General features: G+C 52.6%; 1 protein-coding gene across 2 annotated transcripts in view; it reads left to right on the top strand.

Annotated features, from left to right (window-relative positions):
- Positions 1-24,293, top strand: part of VPS37C (VPS37C subunit of ESCRT-I) — a 29,741-nt gene extending 5,448 nt beyond the window's left edge. The window contains exons 2-5 of one of the 2 annotated variants that reach the window (XM_036862176.1): positions 16,606-16,704; positions 20,171-20,342; positions 21,090-21,172; positions 21,980-24,293. In XM_036862176.1, coding sequence (XP_036718071.1) covers positions 16,612-16,704; positions 20,171-20,342; positions 21,090-21,172; positions 21,980-22,672 — 1,041 coding nt within the window. In that variant the 5' untranslated portion in view covers positions 16,606-16,611 and the 3' untranslated portion in view covers positions 22,673-24,293. The remainder of the gene's footprint in view (positions 1-16,605; positions 16,705-20,170; positions 20,343-21,089; positions 21,173-21,979) is intronic. The other variant, XM_036862177.1, reaches the window with a different exon arrangement.
- Positions 24,294-25,271: the final 978 nt, after the last annotated feature.

Genomic DNA, 25,271 nt, shown 5'->3' with positions numbered 1-25,271 from the left:
TCTATGTCACATTTCGGTAGTTCTCGCAATATTTCAAAGTTTTCCATTTTTATTATATTTGTCATGGTGACCTGTGATCAGTGATTTTTGATGTTACTACTGCAAAAGATTATGATTCACTGAAGGCTCAGATGAAGGTTAGCATTTTTTTAGCAATAAAGCATTTTTAATTAAAATTATTTTATATATAATATCGGCCGCTATTCTTGATCACTTCAGGCAGGAGGGGAATTCTTTTTTTTTTTAACGTCTTTATTGGAGTATAATTGCTTTACAATGGTGTGTTAGTTTCTGCTATATAAAAAAGTGAATCTGCTATATATATACATATATCCCCATATCTCCTCCCTCTTGCGTCTCCCTCCCACATAGTATGCATCTTTAACCTGTCACAGTCTATCATCAAGTGATCTTGTACATCACTTTACACTAACAATAGTATACTCTCATTTCCTCCCTCCTGGCCTTTATGCTGTTGTTGTCACACGTTTCACTTCTATGTGTTATAAATCCCGCAATACATTATTACTGTTTTTGCTTTAAACAATGAATTATTTTGTAAAGAGGTTAAAAGAAAGGCAAAGCTCTTTTATATTTACTTTTTAATATATATTACATGTTTATCATTTCCAGTGCTCTTTATTCCTGTCTGTAGATCCAGACTTCCACTTCGTTTTACATTCCTTCTGACTTGAGGACTTTTAAAAAACATTTCTTATTCTGCTGGTCTGTTGGTAATGAATTCTTTTAGCTTTTGAATGTCTGAGAAAGTCTTTATTTTGTTTTTGTTTTTGAAAGATATTTTTCCTGGGTATAGAATTCTAAGTCAGTTATTTTTCTTTCAACATTCTAAGATGTGGTTCCAGTGTCTTCTGTCTTACATTGTTCTATGAGTAATCTGCTGTTGTTCTTTTTTTTTTTTCTTCTATTCTTATGTGTCTTTTTTCCTTACGGCTACATTTCTTTTATTACTGGTTTTAAACAATTTAATTATGATGTGCCTTGGTGTAGTTTTCATATCTCTTGTGCTTGGGTTAATTGAGTTTTTGGATCTGTGGGTTTAAAACTTTCATAAAATTTGAAAACTTTTCAGCTAGTAATTCGTCAGGTATTTTCTCTATTCTCTTCTCTCTCTCTTCTTTGGGGACTCCAGTTACATGTATTTTAGGATGCTTAAAGTTGTTCCACAGCTCTCTGATTCTCAATTTATTTTTTCCCCCATCTTTTTTTTTTTTTTTTTAATTTGTGGTTTGTTTTGCATAGTTTCAATTGCTCTTTCTTTAAGTTCACTGATGTTTTCTTCTTTAGTGTCTAATCTGTTGTTATTTCCACCTGGTATACTTTTTATCTCAGACATTTGTAGTTTCCATTTCTAGAAGTTTGATTTGGGTCTTTTTTATATTTTCCATGTCTCAACATTCTCAATCTTCTTTAGCATCTTGAATATATGGAATACGGTTGTAGTAACCATTTTAGTGTCCTTCTCTGCTAATTTTGTTATCTGTATTTTTGAGTCTGTTTTACTGATTGATTTTTTTCCTCATTATGGATCATATTTTCTTGCTTCTTTGTATGTCTGGTAATTTTTGATTGGATATCAGATGTTGCGAATTTTACCGTTGGGTGCTGAATATTTTTGCATTTTTATAAATATTCTTGGCATTGTTTTGGGACACTGTTAAGTTACTTGGAAACAGTTTGATCCTTTGATGCCTCACTGTTAAGCTTTGTTAGCTGGCACCAGACCAGCCTTTAGACCAGGGCTAATTTTACCCACTACCAAGGCACTACCCTTTTCAGTGCTCTACTGATGTCCTGTGAGTTAGGAAGTATTTCCACTCTGGTGAGTGGGGACACAGATTAGTCTTGGCTCAGTTTGAGGCCCAAGGATTGTTCCCTCTAATCCTGACCAGTATTGTAAACACTCAGCAGAAAACTGGAGGGGGACCCCTGCAGATTTCCAGAGTTCACGGTGTAGCTCTCTCCTCTCTGGTATTTGACCCTGTGAACTCTGGCTACCTTGGCCTCCCTAGATTCCCAACTCTCTCTTCCCAACTTGGGGAGACTGTCAGGCTCTGCCTGGGTACCTCCTCCCTGTGCCATGGCCTGAAAACTCTCTCTAGGCAGTAAGTTGGGGCAATTGTAGAGCTCACCTCATTTGCTCCCCGCTCCCATCCCCCGCTCCCACCCAGGAATCCATCCTCTGCTGACAGATATCCAATATCTGAAAACTTGTTGTTTCATTTATCTTTTCTCGTTTGTAGTTGTTTGAGGCAGGAGAGTAAATCTGGTCCCTGTTCCTCTAAGTTTGCCAAAAAGGGGAGGTTCCCGTGCAGTCAGCACTTGCTGAGCGCCTTGTGTGTGCTAGGCATTGACCTCGGTGCTGGGATGCAGACGTGAGTGAGACGTGCACTGGGCCCTTGGAGAGCTCCCAGTCTTGCTGGAGAAACATGCTGATTCCTACGTAGTAATTGTTGCGTGGTACTTACAGGACATGATGGGAGGGCAGGACGAAGTCTTTGGGAAAAGGAGCAAGGAATGCTTCCCAGAGAGCTGACAGTGAAGGATCAGCAGGCATTTTCAAACTAGAGAAGGTGTAGGAAAGAAATTTTAGGCAGAGGGAATAAGAGCAAAGGCAGGGCAGCAGAGCTGGGAACTCCCAGAGGGCAGGATCCTTGTTGTATTGATCTTTATAGATGTGGAATATTTGTCAGGTGATTGGAAGCATGTTGTTTGTTCTGGGAATAGGTAGAACAGAGAGTCAGGATGAAGTCCGCAGCCTATGGGGGAGAGGAGGGAGGTCTAGCCGGAAGGAGAGGCTCGGGGTCTGCTGGTGCAGGGCCTTGTAGGCCAAGCCAAGGAGCACAAGATTTTGAATGTGATCCTAAACACTGGTTTGTTTTTGTTTTTGTTTTTGTTTTTTTGGCTTCATCAGGTCTTAGTTGCGGCACGTGGGATCTTTCATTGCGGCACGGGCTCTTCGTTGGGGCGCATGGGCTCCTCTCTCGTTCTGGTGCATGGGCTCCAGAGCGCATAGGCTCTGTAGTTGAGGCATGTGAGCTCAGTTGCGGTGCGTGGGCTTGGTTGCCCGGCGGCATGTGGGATCTTATAGTTCCCCGACCAGGAATTGAACCCATGTCCCCTGCATTGGAAGGTGGATTCTTAACCACTGGACCACCAGTGAAGTCCCAAACATTGGGTTTTTTAAAAAAAAGTTTTCAGCAGGTTGCAAGAGCTCTGATCGACTGTGTTCTCCGGAGATTACTGGGGGATGTGGAAGAGGGCTGGCGAGGGCTGAGTCTGCTAGAACCAGGCAGGCAGCTGCTGGAGAGGCTGGCTTGTGGTGGACGTTCTGCACCAGGATGGACACGAGTCCAGAGCTGAGTGCGGCCGCTGGTACGGCATTGCCACCTCTAGCCTGTTTGACGATAGCCTTTGTACAGATTCCTGCCTGAGTCCAGAGTAGATTGGAGGAGGCTCGGGCCTGGTTTCTCTTTTTCTGTGGCTGCACTGTTGCCCCCAACACACCTGCCTGCCTCTGCTGGAGCCAGAAGTTCGTAGGGTCAGACATTGCTGGCAGGGGTAGGGTCTGGAGCTGCCCCGCTTTATACTAGCCTAGGATGGCCCCAGATCAGCGAGGAAATAGAGTCTCATCATCTCGGACTTTGAACAGACACGCTTGAGTGACCCCATACAGACTCCTGTTATTTGTCCTGAGTGTGTCTTTGGCTTGACCTTAATCTTGATCCTTCCTTAAAGATGGTTGAACCTATTTGGTCAGCTTGATCTGCAGATTAGAAAGTGTGGGGTGGGGTGGAGGACTGACAGCTGCAGTGTGAGATCCCTTCTGAGTCATCTCAACAGTTGGGATGGAGGAGAAACAAATGGAAGTTCAATGGGAAGAAGCTTAGGATGGTTTTCTTTTTAAGTCAGAGCCAGGGACCAGACAATGAGGAGGCTTCTCTAAGTGGCTGGGTTGTGTTTTACTGTCAGGAAGTTTCAGGAACAGGCTGCTTGTTAGATGACCTGTTCCTTGGCCATCGTCTTGATTGAAGCTGAATGCTGTTGATCTGAATTATATCCAGCCATCTGAGTTCCGTCGCTCTGTTGACTGATGTGGTCTCTGGAGGAATCTTAAGTTTTCTCTCCTTAGTGTCCACGTGGGAAGGGCTTGAGTTGCAGAGGTAGGAATGGGCTGAGTGTGTGAGCTTAGCCACGGTGATGAGAATCATGACCCTTTATTGAGCCCAGCCTGAGAGCCGGGCATTAGACTTCCTGGGCACTAACTCATTTCATCCTTATAAAAGTCCTCTGTTACTGAAGAGACTGATGTATGGAGAGATTAAGTAAGCTACCTCTGCCCTTTCTTGCTTCGTCTCCCAAAGACTCGTCCTGCCCTGTGCTCTGTGAGTACACGTAGCATTTACTACGCAGAGCCCTCCTTCCCTCCCTCTTTGCCCTGCTGGTGAGGCATCACTGCTGGAGGAGGGGGGCTTGGGCAGGGGATGGGGCGGGGAGTGTTGGGATTAGCAGAGGTGAGGGGTTAGGGCAGTGGTTTTCCAGCTGCATTCTGGCAAGGTGCCTCGGGGGCCCCCTTGAGGTCAAGGGGAAGACTGAGCTGGGAGAGTAGGGCTGTCCCTCTACGCCTTCGCCCAGAGCATGGCCTCTGTGATCTGTTCCGTGCGCTGGGGGTTTGAAAAAGTTTCGGAAAACAACAGGAGTGGGCACACCAGGCAAGTGGGAAAAGAGGATGGCGGCGGCACGTCCTGACAGCATGGCAGGCTGTGCTTAGGTGGCTCCCGGCTGGAGGGTCAGGGTGGGGGGAGATAAGCAGAAGAGGGAGGGAGGGAAGAGATGGCTAGCTTCAGGGAAGGCTGGAGAGCGTTGGAAGCAGTGTTTTAAAAAAAAATGAATCCAGAGGTGCCTGGCATATTAGAGGTGGGAAGACCCACTTGGAGTTTGTGGAAGGGCCGGGATGGATGCACCTAAAAGACATTGGAACAACGACTAGATAAAACCTGGTGGTGGACATCAGAGGTGAGGGAGATGGCCTGGAGAGTTAGAAGTTAGGGTGAGAAGCTTGAGGGTGCTGATGGAAGTGGAGGTTGGGAGGGGAGTCTAGTTTGAGGAGAAGAAAGGTGTTGCGAGTGCCCCCTGCACTTGGCCCAGTAAGCGGCTCGTCATTCCTGGGTCTTGTCATTCGGGGGCCTGCCTCTGGGAAAAGAGGTGTCAGGTGGAGGATTCGCTCATGTAAATATCAGTGTAAAGATGATACTTTCCTTGCAAAAACCTTGTCCTGAGAGATTGTACATCCCTCCCGTAGATGGGCCCCCTTATATTTGTGGACCTTTGTTCAGATTGGTCTGGAGCCCGTTTCAGAAAGCCACACCCTTTGCTTCCCTCTGGGACCTGTTCTTTCAGAGTCCTCCCCCACGAGCCTAACTGGGTGCCTGGCAGGGTTGTGAGGCAGCATTTTACAACAGTAGGTTTTAAAAAGGTGTGAGAATGTATGAATTGATGCTACCTAGCGCTTGCTTGGTGGTTTTCCTAGCACCTCCAGAAGGTTTCGTGTTTATTTCTTGTTAAGTCCTCATAACCAGCCCATGAGGTTGGTAGAGTTAGTCCCATTCTGCCAATAAGAAGCAGAATTAGGAGGCTGAATAACTTGCCCAAGGTCATGTAGCTAGTAAAAGGTCAAGCTGGGGTTTGAATCCAGAATATTGGGCTCTCAAGCCCTGAACTCTTTCCACTGCTTTTCACACTGTCTTAACTGTTCAGCACTGGGGGCTATGGAGGGAGCTCCAACTCCAATCCCAACCCCAGAAATTCCTTAGAAAGAATGAAAACTAAAAAAGTCTCCCTTCTGGAGCATACACACCAACTTTTCAGATTGTTGGGGCAGATTAATTCAATGGTGTTTTGGGCCAGGTGAGAAGCACATGATGGTTGGTTTGCTTTTATCAACTCCTGTGGGAAGTTAGGTGACTGAAGGCCTGGTTACTTGATCGCGTGGCTGGAATCATCCTGGGAAAAGAAAAATAGATCAGGTCAACATGTATTTCCTCATTAAGCAGCAGGCTTAGAAAGGTTTCTAAGGCAACCACAGGTGTTTCTGACAAGAGGGGTGGGATGGGGCCAGTTCCGTATAACATGTGCAGATTGAACTGTGCAGGTTGCTATGGTAACAGCTTCTTATGCTACCATAGGGAGATGTGGGAAACTTACAAGAAACCAAAGGGCTTTGCAACTCTCCTTGCAGTGTGATTTCAGGCTTGAAGTAGCTGGCAAGGAAAGGTTGGCTGGTAACGGAGAGGAGGGGTGTAATTGGAGCCAGTGCTTTAGCTCCTGGTGGAGTCAGGAAAACGGAAGCGCCTGGCTCAGTCGCAGTTCTGTGTCATGGTTCAGTGGTAGCGGTCATTTTGCTTGACTCAATATTGAGCCCTGGGGGTGTCAGGAGTTGCTTCTAATCATCAGATTGCCGCCCGCCTCCAGGAGGCAGAATAATCAATACTTGTTTAGGGCGCAGGAGCTTGCAAAGCCCTCTCAGAGCCGTTTGCTCATCCCAGGCACACATGCGATCCCCGAGGTGGGATTATCATCATGGTACCCATTTTCCCGATGAGGAAACTGAAGTTAAGGGACTTGATCAAGGTCACACAGCTAAAAAGCTGAGGAGCCAAAACGCAAACCCAGGGCATCAGTCCTCAAATTCTGTGTGTTTCTACTCTGCACCCAGCCAGGAGAGAGCTGGCACTAATTGTTTAGGCAGAAGCAAGGGGCAAGGGGCGCTGCAAGGCATCTCTAGGACTGGCACACCTTAACTCTGATCTGAGCACCCTCACACTTAGAAAATGCTGCGTTTTGCTTTCAGTCTTTACTTTTTTTTTTTTTTTTTCTGAGTTTATGCTTGCATAGGATCTGATATCAGTTGAAACTATTTGTTGTTGAGCTGAACAGTCCCGGGATAGATCCCTGTTGAGCAAGAGCCATCAGTACCTTGCTTTCTTTTCCACCTGTTGAGGCCAGATCTGGGGGGCTGTCCCGAGGTGAGCGCTCGCCAGCATCCTCTCCCCACCGGGACATTCTGCAGCCTCCCCCTCGGGGAGTGGTGAGGAACGGCATCGCTCTGGCCTGGATCCACTAGGGGTAGTGTAGTCGCCTCTGGGCCTCACTATCTTCCACTAGATCGTGTTCGCCGTGTCCGAGGTATGCGGAGCTCGATTTCGTCAAGATAGAGAGTAGTGGAAAGAAGTCGAGGCCAAGAGACGCAAGCAGCAGGGGCCAGTGGCTGGAGACTTTGCGTCCCCTCCCAGTGGTGTGTGGCTTCCCAAGGCCCAGGGGCTGCACCTGGAAGCTGCCTCCTTGGTTCTGGCTGGCGCTGCTCTAGCTATGTCAACCCCCGCACAGTGCTCTGTGACAGAAGGTGGGCTCCAGGACACCTGAGAAATGTCTGTCACCTCCCCCCTCCCCTCCCCCCCACCCCGCCTGTGGAATCTCTCCTCCTGGCATATGTGTCTCTCTTGGAGGGTATGGTGTTGATTTCAGGTGACAAACCACAGCCCACCCTGTGTTTGTTACAACTTTGAATTGGTTACTGAAATTTAGAAGTGGGGAGATGTCACAGTGATCAGGATTTCTAGCCTCCCTTGGAGACCCGGCAGGTCTGGCAGTGCTGGACCCACCCTCCTACCTGCAGGAGGTGCCTGAGCTGGGCTGGAGCCCGTGCTTTCAGGAGACACGGTGTCTGACATGCCTGCCTGGCCTGTGTAGGCATCTGGGTTTGTGACCTCTGTGGAGGTGAAAGCTGCAGAGGAGACAAAAGAAAGGAAGGAAGGAAGAAAGAAAAGAAACAAGAAGAGAAAGAAGGAAAGAAAGAAAGAAGGAAAGGAAAAGAAAAAGAAATGGGAAGGAGATCTAAAAAAGAGGGGCTATATGTATATGTATAACTGATTCGCTTTGCTGTACAGCAGAAACTAACAACATTGTAAAGCAACTATACACCAGTAAAAATTAATAAAAAAAAAAAAGAAAAGAAAGTTTTTTTCCCAGGGGTTGTTAGTGAGGAAACGGTGATGCATTTTCTCTTCTTGGTGGAGGGAACGCAGATTAACGCCTGCCCGTTTCCCACCTCGGTCCCGGTCTGATCTCCTTAGAGTTGGTGGTGTCGCCCCGCAAAGAGCTGTTGTCTCTATACCTGTGAATGCCGTGCAGCTGCCTCCCCCTTCTCAGCCCTCCTCACCCCGTCTCCGGCCTTGAGCATCTGCAGTACCTCCCACGGCGGCCCGGCTGTCGCCTGCCCCCGACCTTCTGATTCCTGTCCCAGCACGAATGGCTCCAGCGACGAGGACCTGTGGGCTTCTCACGCCCCCAGCCCTCAGAGCTGACCCCCTCCCCACTTCTCACTCTGCTCTCACCTGGATTCACCATGATTTGTTGTGAAGTGTTTCATTTTTTAAAACCAAACTGAGTTCCTAGAGAATTAGCATCAGTTTTTACATAAGGCTGTGTCTGGCACATAGTAAGAAGTCAGTAAATATTTATTTCCATCCCTCTGCTCCTATTTATCCTTCCTCCCTTTATCTGGGGCCTTGCCTTGTTCTTGGCATATAGTAATTGCTCATTAAATGTTTATTCAGTGAAGCAGGAAGAAATGAAAGAAAGAAATGAAATGAATGAAATGAAAGAAATCAGCTCGCCCACCAGCTGACTGCCTGGCGCTCTCCCTGCCTCTGGCTGTTTTTCTGCAGGCATTACCCTGCGCTGTGTGCCGGCCTCTGCCGGGCCCTGGAAATACAAAGGTGAACGAGAATTCTCCTTGCCTTCAAGGAGCTTGCCTCTCCTCACTTTAACTCTTCTCCCCTGGGGCAGACCCCGGGTACCACCCAAGAAGTACCCATCATCCTCCTGGGCGCCATGGTAACTGGGAGGGGATCCAGCTCAGGGCGTGAGTGCCCAGGGCTGAGGTCGTTGGACTTGTCAGGCCTCCAGAAACAAAAGTGTATGGACTCTGCGTCCCTCAATAGCTTTGCAGTAACCCCCCAGTTCTCTCTACTTGGTGGCATCCCTGGTGGTCGTGGCCACTTTGAGAAGCTCTGGTTTGGATTTTTTCTGCCACCTTGGATGATCCAGAAGCAGAACACTGACGGCAACAGATGCCCAGACTTTGGGGGCACCTGCTTTATGGGCCTTGGGCAGAATATTGTCCTGTTCTCACCGCCCCCAGCCTGCCAACCTGTTTTTCAAATTATGAGAAGTGCTTGTTGCTCTCAGCCTCAAGCCTCATCCTTGGGTGACCCAGAATCAGGTGATGTCTGTGGACTTCTGAAAGAAAGGCACCGGTAACTTCCAGGGGTGGACAGTGCTGTGATAAATCTCGTAGATGGAACTTGCCCGCTCCTCGGGCCTGAGATGTTGTCAGCGGGCACAGATGTGAGCCACCTCCACCCGGGAGGCAGGCACCGAGGAGGGCCCAGGTGATCGGTGACTTGCAAGGGCTTGTAATCTCTGCATCTTGGACGACCTTATACCTAAACTCTACCCTCATCGCTCCCCTGTGTCGTTTGTGAAATCAAAATACCGGAGATGGGAAGGGACGCTGGCCTCTGGCGGTTCGACCTCAAGAGTTTGTAGGACCTTGGGCAATACAGCCGTTTATAGGACCTTGGGCAATACCCTTACTGTTTCTCTCTGGCTTTCATTTCATCTCTGAAGTAGGGGTGATTATGCCCTGTGTTCACTTTACTTACTAGGCTGATTATATAAATTAATGGGAGAGTTTGCAAACGGCTTTGAGCTGTGGGACCATCAGGGTCCCATTTGACAAGTAAGGAAAATTGAGTGGGGCACATTTGGGTGCGGGATCCTGAGCACACCTATTCCAGAAGAAATGGGGACGTGTGGCTCTTCCACATGCCAGCAGCCTCTCGTGGAGCAGTGTGAGTGGAGGCGGCTGGGTGGGCAGAGCCTGGTGGAAGGAGCAGTGGGCCGGGTCAGGGCTCCTAGCTCTGGTGCCCCCTCTCTTGTCTCTATAGGCAAGTTACATGCCACTCTACCTTAATTTCACCTCCTGTGAAATGGGCATCATAGAATTGAGAGGGATGTTGAGTTAGAAACCAGAAAAGGTGGAATAAGAAGAAAAGCACTACAGCCCACATCCCACTATGGCCGAGTACATTTCACCTGAAAACTCGCTATACGGAAAGAGTCCGCTTCCAGTAGTTGTCGAGGACTTCGGAATATGCAGGCTGATCTTGAGAGTTCATTCTAATGACCTGCATGAAATGAAGGTATTTCATACCTGAAGTTCTGGAGGCATTTCAAACATGCATGGCCTGCTTTGAAGTCTGCAATGAAAGGGAATTGACACAGGGGAAAGGCTTTTTATGACCACAGGGCTGAGATGGTCTTTCTTCTTTCTGTATTTGAGAGTAGCCCTCTTTCCCAATCAGGGAATGGCAGAGATAGTCATCCCAGAAGGGTGGAGGAATGCCAGGTTCAAGGCTTTGGCGCATACCAGCAGAATGGAATCCTCTTCCCTGGCCCGGGGGCCTGATCCAGGGAGATCGTGGTCTAATTAGGGGAGCTGTGGGTTTCATTCCTTGCCCGTTTGGGGTGAGTTCTCGCTGTCTAAAAGACATGTGATTATCCAGATCACCAGGTAGATAGATGTTTCAGGGATTTTTTGCCACGAGGAGTTTATTTTTTTGTAAACAACAGTTTCTTTTCTTTCTTTCTTTTTTTTTTAAAAAAATATTTATGTATTTATTTATTTTTTGGCTGTGTTGGGTCTTCGTTGCGGCTCGTGGGATCTTTCATTGTGGTGCATGGGCTTAGTTGCCCTGCGGCATGTGGGATCTTAGTTCCCGGACCAGGGATCGAACTGTCATCCCCTGCATTGCAAGACTGATTCTTAACCACTGGACCACCAGGGAGGTCCCACCACGAGGAGTTTAAAGCCATCAAACAGAACCGGGTGCGGGGCTTCAGCTGGCAGAGGAACGTTATCATTTGGGCCGGTGGTTGGAGGGGAAGGCATCTCGGGGCCGTGTGTAGTGGTACAGGGGGTCACACACTTCAGCACACCCTGGAATCGTCTGGGGTGCTCCCTTGCTTATTTATTTCTTGATTGGCCACCATTCTTTATTGAACACAGGGAAGTCCCCTTTCTTGCGAAATACCTACAGTGACTTATTACCAGGCTTTGGTGAGTTGCGTCCTTGCCGCTGCCCCTGTCCTGTGGAGTCAGCAGCCTCACACAGGTTTTAGCAACATCAGGGACTTTGTGTGGCCTGGGACTCTCAGGCCCAGGGGGAGGGCTTGGCAGCTTTGTCTTCACAGACTCACCTGCGAACGCCCACGTGCACTACCAGTTCAAGAAGGGTGGACGTGCACACCGGACGCACAGGGGCATCAGTACTACCCTTTGGTCAGCCCCATTAGTACAACAGTTCAGTATGTTGTAAAATACTTGAAAGTTATAAAGATTTTGTTTTGGTGACTTTAATCAAAACATTTCCCTTTTGAGGGGGGGGGAAAGTGGCTTGTGAAGGCAAGCCCGTCAGGGAAGCCAGGCCCCTCAGGGGGCTGCAGGGTGGGTCCTACATCAGCACCTCCTGTGCAGTCAGATGAGCTCCCTGGGCCTTCTGGGCTGAGAGGCCCAGCGTAGACCCTGCCTCGGCCTGCATGCAGCGCGGCTCTCCTTGTCTGCTCGAAGCCTGACGTTGTGGCGGGTGTGCTCGTCCTATGGATCTCCCCGTGCAGGTGGCAGAGCTTGGGCTGTCCTCTCCAGACTGTAGCCCCCACGTCCTGCTGGTCAGTCTGGACACTGTGGTGGCCTCATCTGGAGGCGCTCAATGTCAGGCCGTAGGCTCCTCAAGGGTAGTGCGTGTGGGGTCCTGGCAGAGACTCGGTAGAAACGGCACAGGGGGATTGAGCCCCCGATTCTCATCCTGCCTCTGCAGGGACTCGTTGACAAATCCCTTCCTCTCCGGGGTCTCTGGTTTTCCTCTGTCAGATGAGGCTACAGCCACCTGAGTGCCCTCAGAGAGGAAGGGGCAAGAGGATGACAGATGCTAAACTAGCTGGACACAGGTAGCTTAGTAAAAGGGAACTTCATTAAAAATTAAATTAGTTAAATTATTATGCTAAGTGAAATAAGCCAGGCAGAGAAAGACAAGTACTGTATGATTTCACTTATGTGTGGAATCTAAAAAACAAATGAACGAGCATAACAAAACAGAAACAGAGACGTAGATACAGAGAACAAACAGGTGGTTACCAGAGGCAGGGGTGTGTTGCGGGGAGGAGAGAAATAGGTGAGCGAGACGAAGAGGTACAGACCTGCAGTTGCAAAATAAATGAGTCAACGAGTATAAGATGTACGGTGTGGGGAATATAGTCAATAACTAAGTAATATCTTTGTATGGTGACTGAGCGTAACTAGACTTATTTACCCTGTCGATCTTTTTGAAATGCACGGAAACGAATTACCATGTTGTGTAATACGACTAACAGTGTTGTAGGTCAATTATATTCAAAAACAAAGAAACATACAAATAAACTCATAGAAAAAGAGATTCGTGGTTACTAGAGGCAGGGGGTGGGGGAGGGGGAATTGGATGAAGGCAGACACAAAGCACAGACTTCCCATTATAAGATAAGTAAGTACTAGGGATGATAAACAGATCATGATAAATATAATTTATAACAATTTTATAGGTTTTTACTTATAAAAATGTAATTTATAGAGGCAACATGATAAGTGTAATTAGCACTGTACGTTATATATGAAAGTTGTTGAGAGAAAATCCTAAGAGTTCTCATCACACACAAAAATTTTTTTCCTATTTTAAAAATTTTGTATCTGTAGAAGATGATGGCTGTTCCCTAAACTTATCGTGGTCATCGTTTCACGATGGATGTAAGTCAGATCATTACGCTGCACACCGTAAACTTGTACTGTGCTGTGTGGCAATTACATCTCAATAAAACTGGAAAGAAGGAAAGGAAGGAAGGAAGGTGAGAAGCTTCCTGGACTAGTTAAGGCACTGCCACTTCCTGGCCTGGTGACCTTGGGCACCTCTCAGAGCCTCGTCTGTGAGGTTGGATAATAGCAAGACTCGCTGTGTAACGTGGGTTTGAGGGTCCTGGTAACGGCAAAGACCTACGTAGTGCTCACTACGTTCCAGGTACTGCCGTTTTACAGGTGGAGAAACTGAGGCACAAACAGATTAAATAACACACCTAGTAAGGGGCAGAACCAGGCTTCAAATCCAGGCAGTCTGGCTCCAGAGTCCATTCTCCTAACAGCTCGGCCAGTGGTTCTCAAAGTGTGTTCCAGGGACCCCTGGGGGGGTATCTCTGAGACCCTGTCTGGCCACCTATGAGGTCAGAACAGTTTCCACAACCTAAGACGTCGTTTTCCGTTTTACTCTCTTTCTCAAATGAGTACACGGGAGTTTTCAGAGGGTTCACGACACGACATCCTTCTGATGGCTAGTGTGTGTGCTTTCGTATTGTGTTTTAAACATCTCTCACTTTTAATTTCGATACATATATCAATAGCTAAAATGCACAGAAATGGAAACTCTTTGGGGTCCTCCGTAATGTTAGGTGTGACAGGTGTCCTGAGACCAAAAGGTGTGCCATTGGCTCTTGAGGCTGCGCTGCCTTAAAGGTGGTCTCATTGAGCATGGATGTGGTAAGTGGTTGGGGAGAGTTGGGGCCCATCCTGGGGAGCTGCGGCTCTACGTGGGGCTCTCCCACTGGGTGTGTGGTGGGCACGTCTGGACCTCCCGGGGCCCTCGCGGATGGCACTGCTGACGGTGCCGTTTGTGTGTGGCCAGCCAGCTTCCCACCCTGGAGCTTCCATCCTCAGTCCAGGGGTGTCTCTGTGCTCAGCCCTGACTGTGGGAAAGAGCAGACACCCTTCCGTGGCAGGTCCCGCTCTGGGTGGAGCCAGGATGGGTGCCGTTGAGGCCCAGCAAGTTTGGGCTGTGTTGGAGGCCTCAGTAACAAATCAGTGACTTCTGTGGTGTTGGAGCCTTTTGCCAGCATTTGTTCTAGGCCAGGCCTCACGCTGGCCAGAGCTTTGCCTGTGTTGACTGTGGCACGAACCCATTTTACAGTTGAGGAGCCTGAGGCTCAGGGTGGGTCCACTGTGCAGGGCCCCACAATGGCAAGTGGCAGGGCCCAGGACTCAGAGGTGAGTCTGATCGAGTCCAGGCCCCTGATGTTCCAGATCTTCAGAATGTTTCTCCGTTCCTCTTGCGTGTCCAGCTCGTGGTGGACTCACTGGGTTTGCAGTGTAATAGGGTGGGCCTCCCCATTTCTGCTCCTTCCCGAGGCCCCTGCGGTCTGCTGTGCCTCTGCCCCAACCTTTAGCCCAAGGGTTTTGGGAGCAGCAGGGTGAGGTGTAGACAGAGTGCAGAATTTTGACTCTGCCATTTGTAACCTTTCTGATCCCCACCTGCCAGTGGGACGGTGCTGCCCCCTTGCAGGAGTAGGAGAAACAGCGCGTGTAAAACTCACGCTGCGAGGCTCAGTAACCAGTGGCCTCCGTTTCACATGGCTAGCAACGAGCTGGCGTCCTTCTCAGAATCTGGCCCCGCATCAGCTGCATCAGCATCTCTGGGAGAGCTTCTGGATTTCTGGGCCCGACCCTGGCCTACGACACAGGGCTCTGAGGGTGGGGCTGGGGCACCTGCTTTCTCAGCAAGTGTCCCCCCAGGTTTAGGTGCCCATCGAAGCTTGGCATTCCTTGTCTTGGAGTTTGGGGGCGACATTCAACCCTCAGTAGGTAACAGAAAGCGGGGGTGACCCTGTTTGGGTAGCTCTTTATCAGTAGGGTGACCATGGAATTTGTTGTCTAAACCGGGACACTTTTTATTTTTTTTTGGCTATGCCGTGAGGTAGGTGGGATCTTAGTTCCCCAACCGGGGATTGAACTCACAGCCCCAGCAGTGGAAGCGAGGAGTCTTAACCACTGGACCGCCAGGGAAGTCCTGGGACACTTTTGAGCATGAAAAGGGGCACCTTTTATAGCTACACCGGGACATGAGGGGTAAACCCGGGCCTTCCTGACAAATGGGGTCGTGTGGTCTCTGTTTATTGGTTTCTCCTTCATCTTTCTGCCGCTCTGGGAGATGCCTTCCCTTACTAGTCCAGACGAGGAAGCAGGCCTGGAGGTCACCTCTGGCTGCACAGCCATAACCCTGGGCCTCGGTTCCACAGTGGCCCCTTGGCCCAGTTGTCACTCCCGCTGAGCCCTGGCGCCAGGGGTGGGGGGCTCTGGGGTTCTGTAGTGTTGGAACCTTTGGAAGATTGACAGAGCCTCTGTAATGAGAAATGAGGACTATAAAACACACGTCTAGAAAAGGTAAAAACAGATGAGAGGATCCTGTCAGCAGAAGGGAAGCAAGTCCTGGTGCTTCCTCTTCTCGCTGGGGCTCCGTCCTGGGGCCTGGCTGTGACCCCTGTGTCACACAGACATCGATGTTCCTCTGGGCAGAGTGACAGGGAGAGGACCGCTGAAACCAGGTCTTCTGTCAAAGCAGGCGTCCCATTCAGGTCGGTCGATTTCTTTTCCTTCTGGTGGCTGTAGGGCCAACTTGGTGGTGATTTTTTTGTCCTTCTCTGACGAGGGCACGCATGTGACAGTCTGTTTTTTTGGGTTTTTAAAAAATAAATTTATTTATTTATTTTTGGCTGCATCGGGTCTTCATCGCCGTGCGCGGGCCTTTCTCTAGTTGTGGCTCGCGGGGGCTACTCTTCGTTGCAGTGCGCGGGCTTCTCATTGTGGTGGCTTCTCTTGTTGTGGAGCACAGGCTCTAGGTGCGCGAGCTTCAGTACTTGTGGCACGCGGGCTTCAGTAGTTGTGGCTCGTGGGCTCTAGAGCGCAGGCTCAGTAGTTGTGGTGCACGGGCTTAGTTGCTCCGCAGCATGTGGAATCTTCCCGGACCAGGGCTCGAACCTGTGTCCCCTGCATTGGCAGGCGGATTCTTAACCACTGCGCCACCAGGGAAGTCCTGACAGTCTGTTTTTGTGGCACGTGGAGTGGATGGCTGTTGCAGAGAATGCTTGAGGGAAACCGAAGGTGGTTGGTGCGCGCTAAACATAACCAGCAGGGAGGCTCCTGAGCCTGTGATGTTAAAGCCAGCAAAGCCCCCATGTGGAGGGTGGGTGTATTTAGGGTTCAGGCAGAAATGGACACCTCCCAGAGTGTGTGCTGGCATCAGGGCTCACAGGCGGCCTTGGGCCAAGTTTAGTCTCTGTCCCTGGCTGTCAGCCTCCCTCCTCCTGCCTTTCCTGTCTGCTCCTTGGGGAGCTTCATCTGGCACCGCCAGGAATCATGGTTTTGCCTCTGACTGCCCAGTGCCTCCGTGTGGCCTGCTGTTCATGGTTTGGGTGGAGGAGCAGCTTCTTGGTCTCCCTGGGGACGGGGATGGTCAGGGTGGCCGGACTCTGACCCTCCTTGGTCCTCCCTGTGGAGTGGAGGCATCGTTGGGAAACTCCAGTTGGTCCTTTGACAGATGATGAATATGGGCTTGGGGGTCCCTTCCCCCTGAGCAGTCCCTTCCTCACTTCAGTGTCGTTCTGTGCTCCCAGGGAAAGATGGAGACCCTGAAAGACAAGACCCTGGAGGAGCTGGAGGAGATGCAGAATGACCCGGCGGCCATCGACCGGCTGGCCCAGGACTTCCCTGAGGTAGAGGAAGGCTGCCGTGGGGCCAAGGGTAGCAGATGGGACTGAGGCCCTTCTTTTTTTAATTTAATTTTATTAATTTTTATTGGGGTATAGTTGCTTTACAGTGTTGCGTTAGTTTCTGCTGTACAGCAAAGTGAATCAGCTATACATAGACATATATCCCATCTTTTTTGGATTTCCTTCCCGTTTAGGTCACCGCAAAGCACTGAGTAGAATTCCCTGTGATATACAGTAGGTGCTCATTAGTTATCTATTTTATACATAGTGGTGTGTATACGTCAGTCCCAGTCTCCCAATTCGTCCCACCCCTGAGGCCCTTCTTAAGGACACTGGCTTGTTGGGGGTTTGGGCCGAGCTTATCTGCCTGTTCTGTGGCCTTCACCCTGGCCAGGCAGAGGAGCCCCTGGGGTCTCAGTCTAGTTCCTGGGCCCTCTGGGAGTTCCGGGGGCGCAGTGCCAGGAAGTCCAGGGCCCCCGCGCCAACTCTGGCGCCTGGTGCCTTTGGGGACCCGCATGCCCCAGGAGCCGCCCCCACTGTTGCTCCAGCCTGGATTCTGGCCCTGCATCTCCGGGAGGAGCCGTTCTGGGGCTGGGATTAGGCTCGTCTCCTGCTTAACCCCTTCCCTATCGTAACAGACACCTGACCGTCTCAGTTCCTAATCATGCTCCTCACGGGAATAAAACAACCCTTCTGAACGTGCAGAGCTTTACACTTTACAAAGGGCTCTCCCCACCCTTTCCGTCGCCTTGACCCCGTGACTCCCCTGCGAGGTCGGAAAGGCCAGGTGACCAGATGCGGCTGCAGAGCTGGACGTGCCCGTGGTCACTCCTTGAGTGGCCACAGCCTGTCCGCGGCTCCGCACGCTGCCGCCTCCCGCCCCCGATGCTTGGGAGACACGGACACAAATAATGCCGAGCTCGTTGGTTGGCCTTTGGAATGTGTTTCCATTTTTCCTGATGAATGGGCATGGTGTGTCTCTTCTGCACATTCATAGTATCTGACCCCAAAAAAGGGAAGCCTCGCCATCCAGCTTCTCCTGGCCACGCGGGCCACTTCCCTCTCCGTGAGGGGTTGTGCAGCCCGGACGTGGTCCTTGCTCCTTCCCGACTGGTGCTCTGGCCGCCCCCACCGCCCCTCTCCCCGCCAGGAGCAGCCTTTGCTGGGGCTGGAGGGCACGGAGCACAGGGCGTGGATGTGGTGCGACCTGCTGCCCCAAGCTCGTCCAGCGAGGGCGTGAGCAAGGCTCGTCTTGGTTAAGCTCCAAGGCCGCCTCTCCGGGTGGGTGAGGCCGTGAGCTCAGCCAGGGTCCGGCTCTGAGCCGGCTCGATGCTGGGCTTCACCCCCTTGTCTAACACGCGGTAAGCACCAAGTGCTTCTCGAATCTGCCACGAGCACAGTGTGCTGGGAACTCCAAGGCCTGCTCTCACAGGCACAGAACTTCACAGCAACTGACCGAATTACATAATTATATAGAATTTGTTGACTTCCGAGCTAGACAGGCTGATGGAAGGTGTGGCGAAGTGCAGAATGACGGAAGACGTAGGCAGAAACAACACCTTGGGCAAAAGGCAAGTTGAGTTTTGTGGTGTGCAGCCGGGCCTGACTAATCGATGTGTATTCTCTGAGGGGAAGAACGCTCATGAGATCAAGGGAAAAATGAAGGAGGGCGAACTCCGTAGACTTTCAAAGCCCCTTGGACTAGGTTCCTACCATGGGCCATAAGATGGTAATTGAGTCGCCATGGGATTGTGAGGAGAGATGGGAGCTCTCTGAGTTTGGGGAGCGGACTTTGCTCGGAGAGAGGAGTAGGGGACCTCTCTCCACGTGGAAGAGTGTGAATATCGGGGTCTTCTGGTGGGGTGCTTGAACTGTCTTATTGACCTATTATAATAGGGGTCAAGGGCTTCATAGTGAACCCCTAATGGAGAAAGATTTGGGGGAGGCTCTGGGGAAAGGGGGCAGAAACGGGTAGGACCAGGTTTAGGGGGAAGTGACACGGCATAGATTTACTGGTTAAGATCCAGGGAAAAGGCAGCGGAGGTATACAGAGGACATGTCCGCTGAGGATCTGGGGCCCCGGAGGGGGCAGCTGAGCAGAGGCCTTCAGGCCCCCCGCTCTGTGTCAGACGCATAAGAAAAGAAAAGCTCTCATGGCTGATGAAAGGGAGACTGGAACTCCGCAGTGCGGGCGTCCCTGAGTCAGGGTGCTTGCTCAGTGGCTCCAGAGGGTATTGGTGGCAGCAAGGCAGACAGCCCAGGTGTGGGGCAGACCTGAGAGGCCGTGGCCAGGCCCCATGACTTCTGGTAGCCGTGGTGTCTCTCTTTGCAATCTGGAGCACGGAGAGCAGGCTCCAGGCCCACCACAGAGCAGAGGGCCCGAGACCCTGTGGCTGGGGACCGGCAGGATGGGAGCCCCCGGAAGCCCCCTCCTCCAGGATGCCCGTGGCCTTCCTGCGTCTGATTGGGGACGAGACAGTCAGGCTTGGCTCGCCACGTGCCGACCGTGGTGGAGAAGCTGCCCAGTGGCTCCCGCGTGGAAGCTGGTCTTGCCAAGCTGTGCCCTGAGCCCTGCTGTGGGTGTTGGTGCCACTGGTGCTGCTGGTGTCCCCATTCCCTCAGGGGTGTGGGTCTGACTCTCTGCCCTCCTGTCAGTAAAGAGGACTCCCCGACAAATGGACAGGGCTTCAGGTCAGAGCGGGTCTGGGAAGGGTTCCCGAGGCTGCCGCCTCACCGGCTGGTGACAACAAAGGACCTGGCCGCGGGGAAAGTGCTGCTCAGCTTGGGGGCATGCTTTCAGTGGGGCACATCCAGGTGCAAAGGTTGGCATCAGAGCCTCAGGGGCCACGGGTCGCCTGTGCTGGTGGGAGTCCTCAGCTGGTCCTGGGGCCTCCCCTGCAGTTCTTGGGGGCCTGTCTGTTAGCTCATCTGAGCAGCTTCTCTGTAGGACACACCTGTGGAGGAGGCAGGGACGGGTCTCTCTGGAGTCGGTGTCACGGGCTGGCCCTGGCATTCTCACTGCTCACACTAACTTTATTTGGGGGCTTCGTTGCGTGTCTGGCCTGTGGTCTGGTCTGGGCCACATCAGTGCACCTCCGAGGAGGTCTCTTGACTCTGAATCCCGGGGACAGGTGGTTGGGACTTGGTCCCTTCCCTCCTAGGAAGGCTCTGACTTTCTCCGCCCCCCTCCCTGGAGCTCTGCCCAGCCCACGGGGGGTCTCCTCCCGCTCATCACGTGGCCCTTTGCGTGCATCCACCACGTAGGCTGTGGGGTTAAGGATTCGGTGAGGTGTCTGGTTTGGAGGGCTCTGCCCAGAGTTTGAACCTGGGTCCGTCTGACTCTAGTTGGGGGCTGAGTGTCGCCCCACTCCCCCATGGTGAGTGACGGGTCCCGGAAGCCCCAGGTCCAGCCCCCCGCGAGCTGAGTGGTGGTGTGGCGGGTCTCACGGTCAAGTGTCCTGCTCTGTAGGTCCAGGACCTGCAGCTGGAGCGGGAGATGGCACTGGCCACCAACCGGAGCCTGGCCGAGCAGAACCTGGAGTTCCAGGGTCCCCTGGAGATCAGCCGCTCGAACCTCTCAGACAAGTACCAGGAGCTCCGGAAGCTGGTGGAGCGGTGCCAGGAGCAGAAGGCGAAGCTGGGTAGGCGGCCGGCCCCGGGAGTGTGCGCTGGGGGCGCCTCTGCCCACGCAGGGTCCCCACTCCCGGTGGGGCTGGGGGAGCTGCTGGAGTCACGTGGAAGGACAGATCCCCTCTCCCTCCCCAGGACGGGAAGGGGCCGGCAGTTACTGTGGGTCACCACGTCCCTGGCCCTGGCTAAGTGCTTTAACAGCCATCTAAGGGTAGGTACTGTCGTCATTCTCACGTCATAGTTGAGAGGAGTGAGGCTCAGGGAGACGCAGGAACGTGGCTAGGGCCCCACAGCTACGCAGAGGCGGAGTTGGGATTTGAATGCAGAGAGCATGCGTCCTGAGCTGCTGCTGGCCACTCGGCCAGCCCCGCTCTGGTGATTTGTGGAGCTGGCCCGGGCTCTCTGTGTCCCAGCCTGCTGTCTGTGAAGGTGAGGGGCTGTCCTGGTCCTGAAGGTGGGGGACTTGACGCTCAGGCAGATGAAGTGACTCCCCGAGCAGAAGAACAGGATTGGGGGGTGGGGGTGGGTGGGCTCCAAAGCCAGAGGTCTCTTGCTTCCTGGGCTGGCGTGGATGGGCTCAGCTGAGCTCCTCTCTGCTCAGGAAGGGAACCGACCAGAAGGGACTCCGCTGCGGACCCCAGGGCGGTGGCTGGGCCCCCAGCACACAGAACTCTCGGAGAGCCTTGCAGAAACCTTGGCCGCCACCACGGAATCCAGAGGCACTTTTGAAATGTCAACCTTTCTGCCCTTCCTTCCAGAGAAATTTTCTTCAGCACCGCAGCTAGGGGCCTTGTTGGACCTTCTGAAGATAGAAAGCATGAAGATTGAAGAAGAGTCTGAGGTGAGATGGCCGTTGACACCCCCTCTTCCTTGAATAGTTGGCCCCTGGAGCAGGAGCCCTCGTCCTGAGTACCAGTGTCTGCAGGGCGTGGGACCAGGGCTTTAGTCGACGGCAGCGGTGAATGGCATCTCCACCGGGGTCCCAGTGGAGGCCCTTTTGGAGGCAGAGAACAGGAACCTAACATCACTGGCTGAAGCAGAAATGGGCGACAGACAGCACAGCTGCGGGGCAGCTGGCAGGCCTGGGTGGGAGGGCAGTGCAGTAGGAGCCCTCGAGGCTGAAGCCAGGCCCCCAGCCCCTCCCCTCTCCTGGGGCTGCCAGGTCTCTCTCTTCTGCTTCCCTCTGGGCCTCTCTTCACTCTCTGTGGGCAGACTGGCTCTCTCCACATGTCCATGCTCTGGGTGGAAGATGCTCCCAGGTCCCACAGCCCCTGGGCTGGGCTGGGCTGTGCTAGTGACCAGGGGGCCAGTGTTCATGTGGCCAGTCGACAGACCGTGCAGCAGCTGCTGTGAGCCTGGCCCGATGCCGGGGTGGGGGCGGCGGTGGCCATGACAGGTGGTCCCCGCCCTCTGGGAGCTGATGTCCTGGTGAGGGAGACAGAGTAAATAAACACGCGCTTGTATAATATATCAGCAGTGAGAAGGGCCATAGAGAGAAATTCCCAAAGCGGGGGGGCGGGCCAGAGAAGACAGGCAGCTCCTGAGCCTGGCTGGGGTGGGAGGGCCGCAGCTGACCTCTGACCTGGGGGTATTCAGGTGGCCTCGATCCCGGCAGACCCCTGTTGCCACTGGAGCTTATGTCTTCCAGGCCATGGCTGAGAAGTTCCTGGAGGGCGAGGTGCCCTTGGACACGTTTCTGGAGAACTTCTCCTCCATGAGGACGCTGTCCCATCTGCGCCGGGTGCGCGTGGAGAAGCTCCAGGATGCGATGAGGAAGCCCAGGGCCTCCCTGGAGCCGGCTGGGGACGCCCCTCCTCCCCGCCCGCCTCCCCCATCTCTCCCAGGCCCCCAGGCGACGCCGCCTGTCGTGGAAGATCAGCAGCCACCGGCGGCGGTCCCTCCCTACCCGTTGCCCTACAGCCCCTCTCCAGGCTTGCCCGTGGGCCCCACCGCCCAGGGGGCGCTCCCGCCGGCCCCGTTCCCTGTGGTGTCCCAGCCCTCTTTTTCCTACAGTGGGCCTTTGGGTCCCCTGTACCCGTCGGCCCAGCCAGGACCCAGGGCTGCCGCGGGCTACTCCTGGTCCCCACAGAGGAGCACACCGCCCCGGCCGGCCTATCCCGTGGCCCCCGCTGGTGTCTCCGGCCCTGGGTACCCCGTGGCGGGGGGCCGGGCCCCCGGTCCTGGTTATCCTCAACAGCCCCCCTACCTCTCAACAGGAGGAAAACCTCTGTACCCAACGCAGCCCCAGCCCTCAGGCCCCCTTCAGTCGCCCTATCCCCCTGGGCCTGCCCCTCCCTATGGGTTTCCACTGCCTCAGGGTCCTGCCTGGCCTGGGTATTAGGCACGGTCCTGGCCCTTGGCCCTTCCCTACTTCCACCTGTACCACAACCTTTGGCCCACCCCCTGCTGAGATTCGAGGTTCAACTGGAAGTGGAGTTGGCTCCCCGTGGACTTGTGTCCTGCATGGGGGCCTGGAGGGACCTGGCTGGGAGCACACAGGCCTGGCAAGGCACCAGGCAGTGTGGCTGGCTTGGCTGTGCCAGATGGTCCCAGTGCTTGCTGGCCTCCTGGGGGAAGGGCGCGCCTGGTTTTGGTGACTGGCTTTGGCTTTCCTGGTTCTCACCAGGCAGGGAGCTCGGTCCTCTCTGTGGGCGCCCGGTTGGGGTGCCCGGCTGCATGCGTTTGTGGAATTCTTGTGGCTGCACTCACTCACGGACGTCTGAACCAAACGTGGAGTTATCTCGGTGACGGGCTGGCTGGCTGGCCCCTGCTCACCCCCTCCCTCTCCTCTGGGATTTGGCACGTTCGACCGTGGTACCCACGCTAAGGGATGTAGCGCTCTGTGTCTCTTGGGTCCATTCAAGGATGGCCTGCCCCACGCACCATGGCAGGGTTGGATCAGGGGGAGAGAACAGAGTTAGGAAAAATAATGATTTTTAAGTCACGTAAAACCATAATTGAACTCTGATAGGCTGATGTCAGTTAAGCTTGTCCTGTGTGCTGGTTTGAACGACAGCAGCAGAGCCAGCGCAGTGAGCAGGACGGGGATTGTGGAGGCGGACCCCAGACCTTGCTTGCCCTGGTTGGAGGATCCGGGGGCTGCCTTGGAGCCTCTGGCTGGAGGAGAGGGGGCAGTTCTGGCCCAGGAGACTGTGGCCACATCGGGAGCTCATTTAGGAGTGCAGGGCCGAGTCACCTCCCCAGCCACCTCTCGTCTGGAGTGCCCTGCTTCTGGTTGACTTCTGAGGCCCACCCTATCCGTCCACTCCTTCAGTGCCTTGAATCTCATTCACAGCAGCCCTCACTTCATCCCCTTCCTTTGGCTGCCTGATGTAACTCCTCCCCACCCCCAAAAGCCCTCCTAAGAGAGACATCAAAAGATATCCTAACAGTTACTTCCCACGTGGTGCTTTGTAAAACGCCATCACTATGTCGGAGCATTTCTTTGCATCTCTCTTGTCTTCAGAATGTAAAGCGCAGGGATTGTGACTCCGAGCCACGTGCAGCCCCCAGCACATTGGGGATTTTCAGCACATTCAGTAATAAAAGTGACAATAGACCAAAGCGGGGGGTGTGATGAATAAAGCATTACCTTGGTTGCTGCAGATGTGAACCAGGTCTCAAGGGCAGACTCTGGAGCTGCTATCTGTTAGGAAGTCATATGTGCCTTGAATTGTCCACTACTCAAGTACCCAGCATCTGGTGGGCCTGGGGTGCTGGGGGCCAATGAGGAAACTCGACCTTCTGGTGCCTGCCCCCCTCCCCGGCCTGCGTGCCATCAGTGGGTGCGTGCGATGAGATGCTCAATTAGCCCTGTCGGTTCCTGACCAGCTGTGCTTGCTTCTCATAAGTTATTTATACAGAGAAATCACTAATGGACTCTCCTGGTTCGAGTGCTTCTGAACTGGATGAACGATCGCCGGTATGTTTGTATTATATAATTAATTGCCATAATAAACTTTGATGAGTTAAAAGTAGTGTTGTGGTTCCAGTGAATTTGAGAAGTGAAGACATGGCTGCCAGCGGGGACATTGATTTTGTCGACGAAAGAAAAATGCACAACGTAAGACTTGTGGATTTCAGTTTTATTTGGAGACCTTACTGCGCACTACCGCCTGGGGAACAACCTCTCAGTAGCTCTGAGAAGCTGCTCCAAGGAGTTAGGGGGAGAAGCCAGTATATACATGATTTTGGCTAGGGAATAGGTGCAATCAGGCACCTCTAGGTGTCACCCGAGAGTCGTTTCAGCTCTTCTGTGTGTCCCCGTTTCTCCCTCTGGCAGTCTAAAACCACTGTGGGCACACAGAGCCCTGGATGGCCAATCGCTATGTGTGGGTCCCGGGATGAGCTAGTTTTTAAAATTAATGAGTGGGTTTCCCTATGGGACCGCTGCACGGTATGAGGATTCGCCTTCACCGCTTCCGTAAATTTCTCAGTCGCCTGAGAAAGTCGTAACTGGCCGGTGAGAGCCGTGTCCGTTTTTGGAGCCGAAAGCTCTCATCTGGTATCTTCGCTTTTGTCCTGACAAACCCTGTTAAATTGCCAATTTGATGAAAGACGTCAGGCCAGCCTCCTACCTAATCACCCAGTCAGAACCTTCCCGGTGTCTTTCAACTGGATAGTTTTCTGAGTGTCTTTCAACCGAGCACTTTCTCTGTATCTTTCAACTGAGAACTCAGCTACCTTTTTTATCTACTACCGAATGGAACTCAGGATTGCCAACCAAGGTGGGAGCTCTGAGACTCAGGAGAGACTCACCCAGTCGTCTGGAGTCACTGAGGGGGCAGAAGGCACAAGGGGCCCTCGTTGGTACCAGGGCTCCAGATCCTTGGAGAGTTCAGGTGAAGGAGAGAAGTCTGCTCTGGCTCCCTTTGTGGTCACCAAAACTGTCAACTGAAAGAAAAACGCACAGTGCGAGAGCTGTGGGTTTCAGTTTTATG

Source organism: Balaenoptera musculus, chromosome 8 (assembly GCF_009873245.2).
Source record: "Balaenoptera musculus isolate JJ_BM4_2016_0621 chromosome 8, mBalMus1.pri.v3, whole genome shotgun sequence".
In the NCBI taxonomy this organism is placed as follows: Eukaryota; Metazoa; Chordata; class Mammalia; order Artiodactyla; family Balaenopteridae; genus Balaenoptera; species Balaenoptera musculus.
This window is presented reverse-complemented; position numbering and strand designations above follow the sequence as displayed.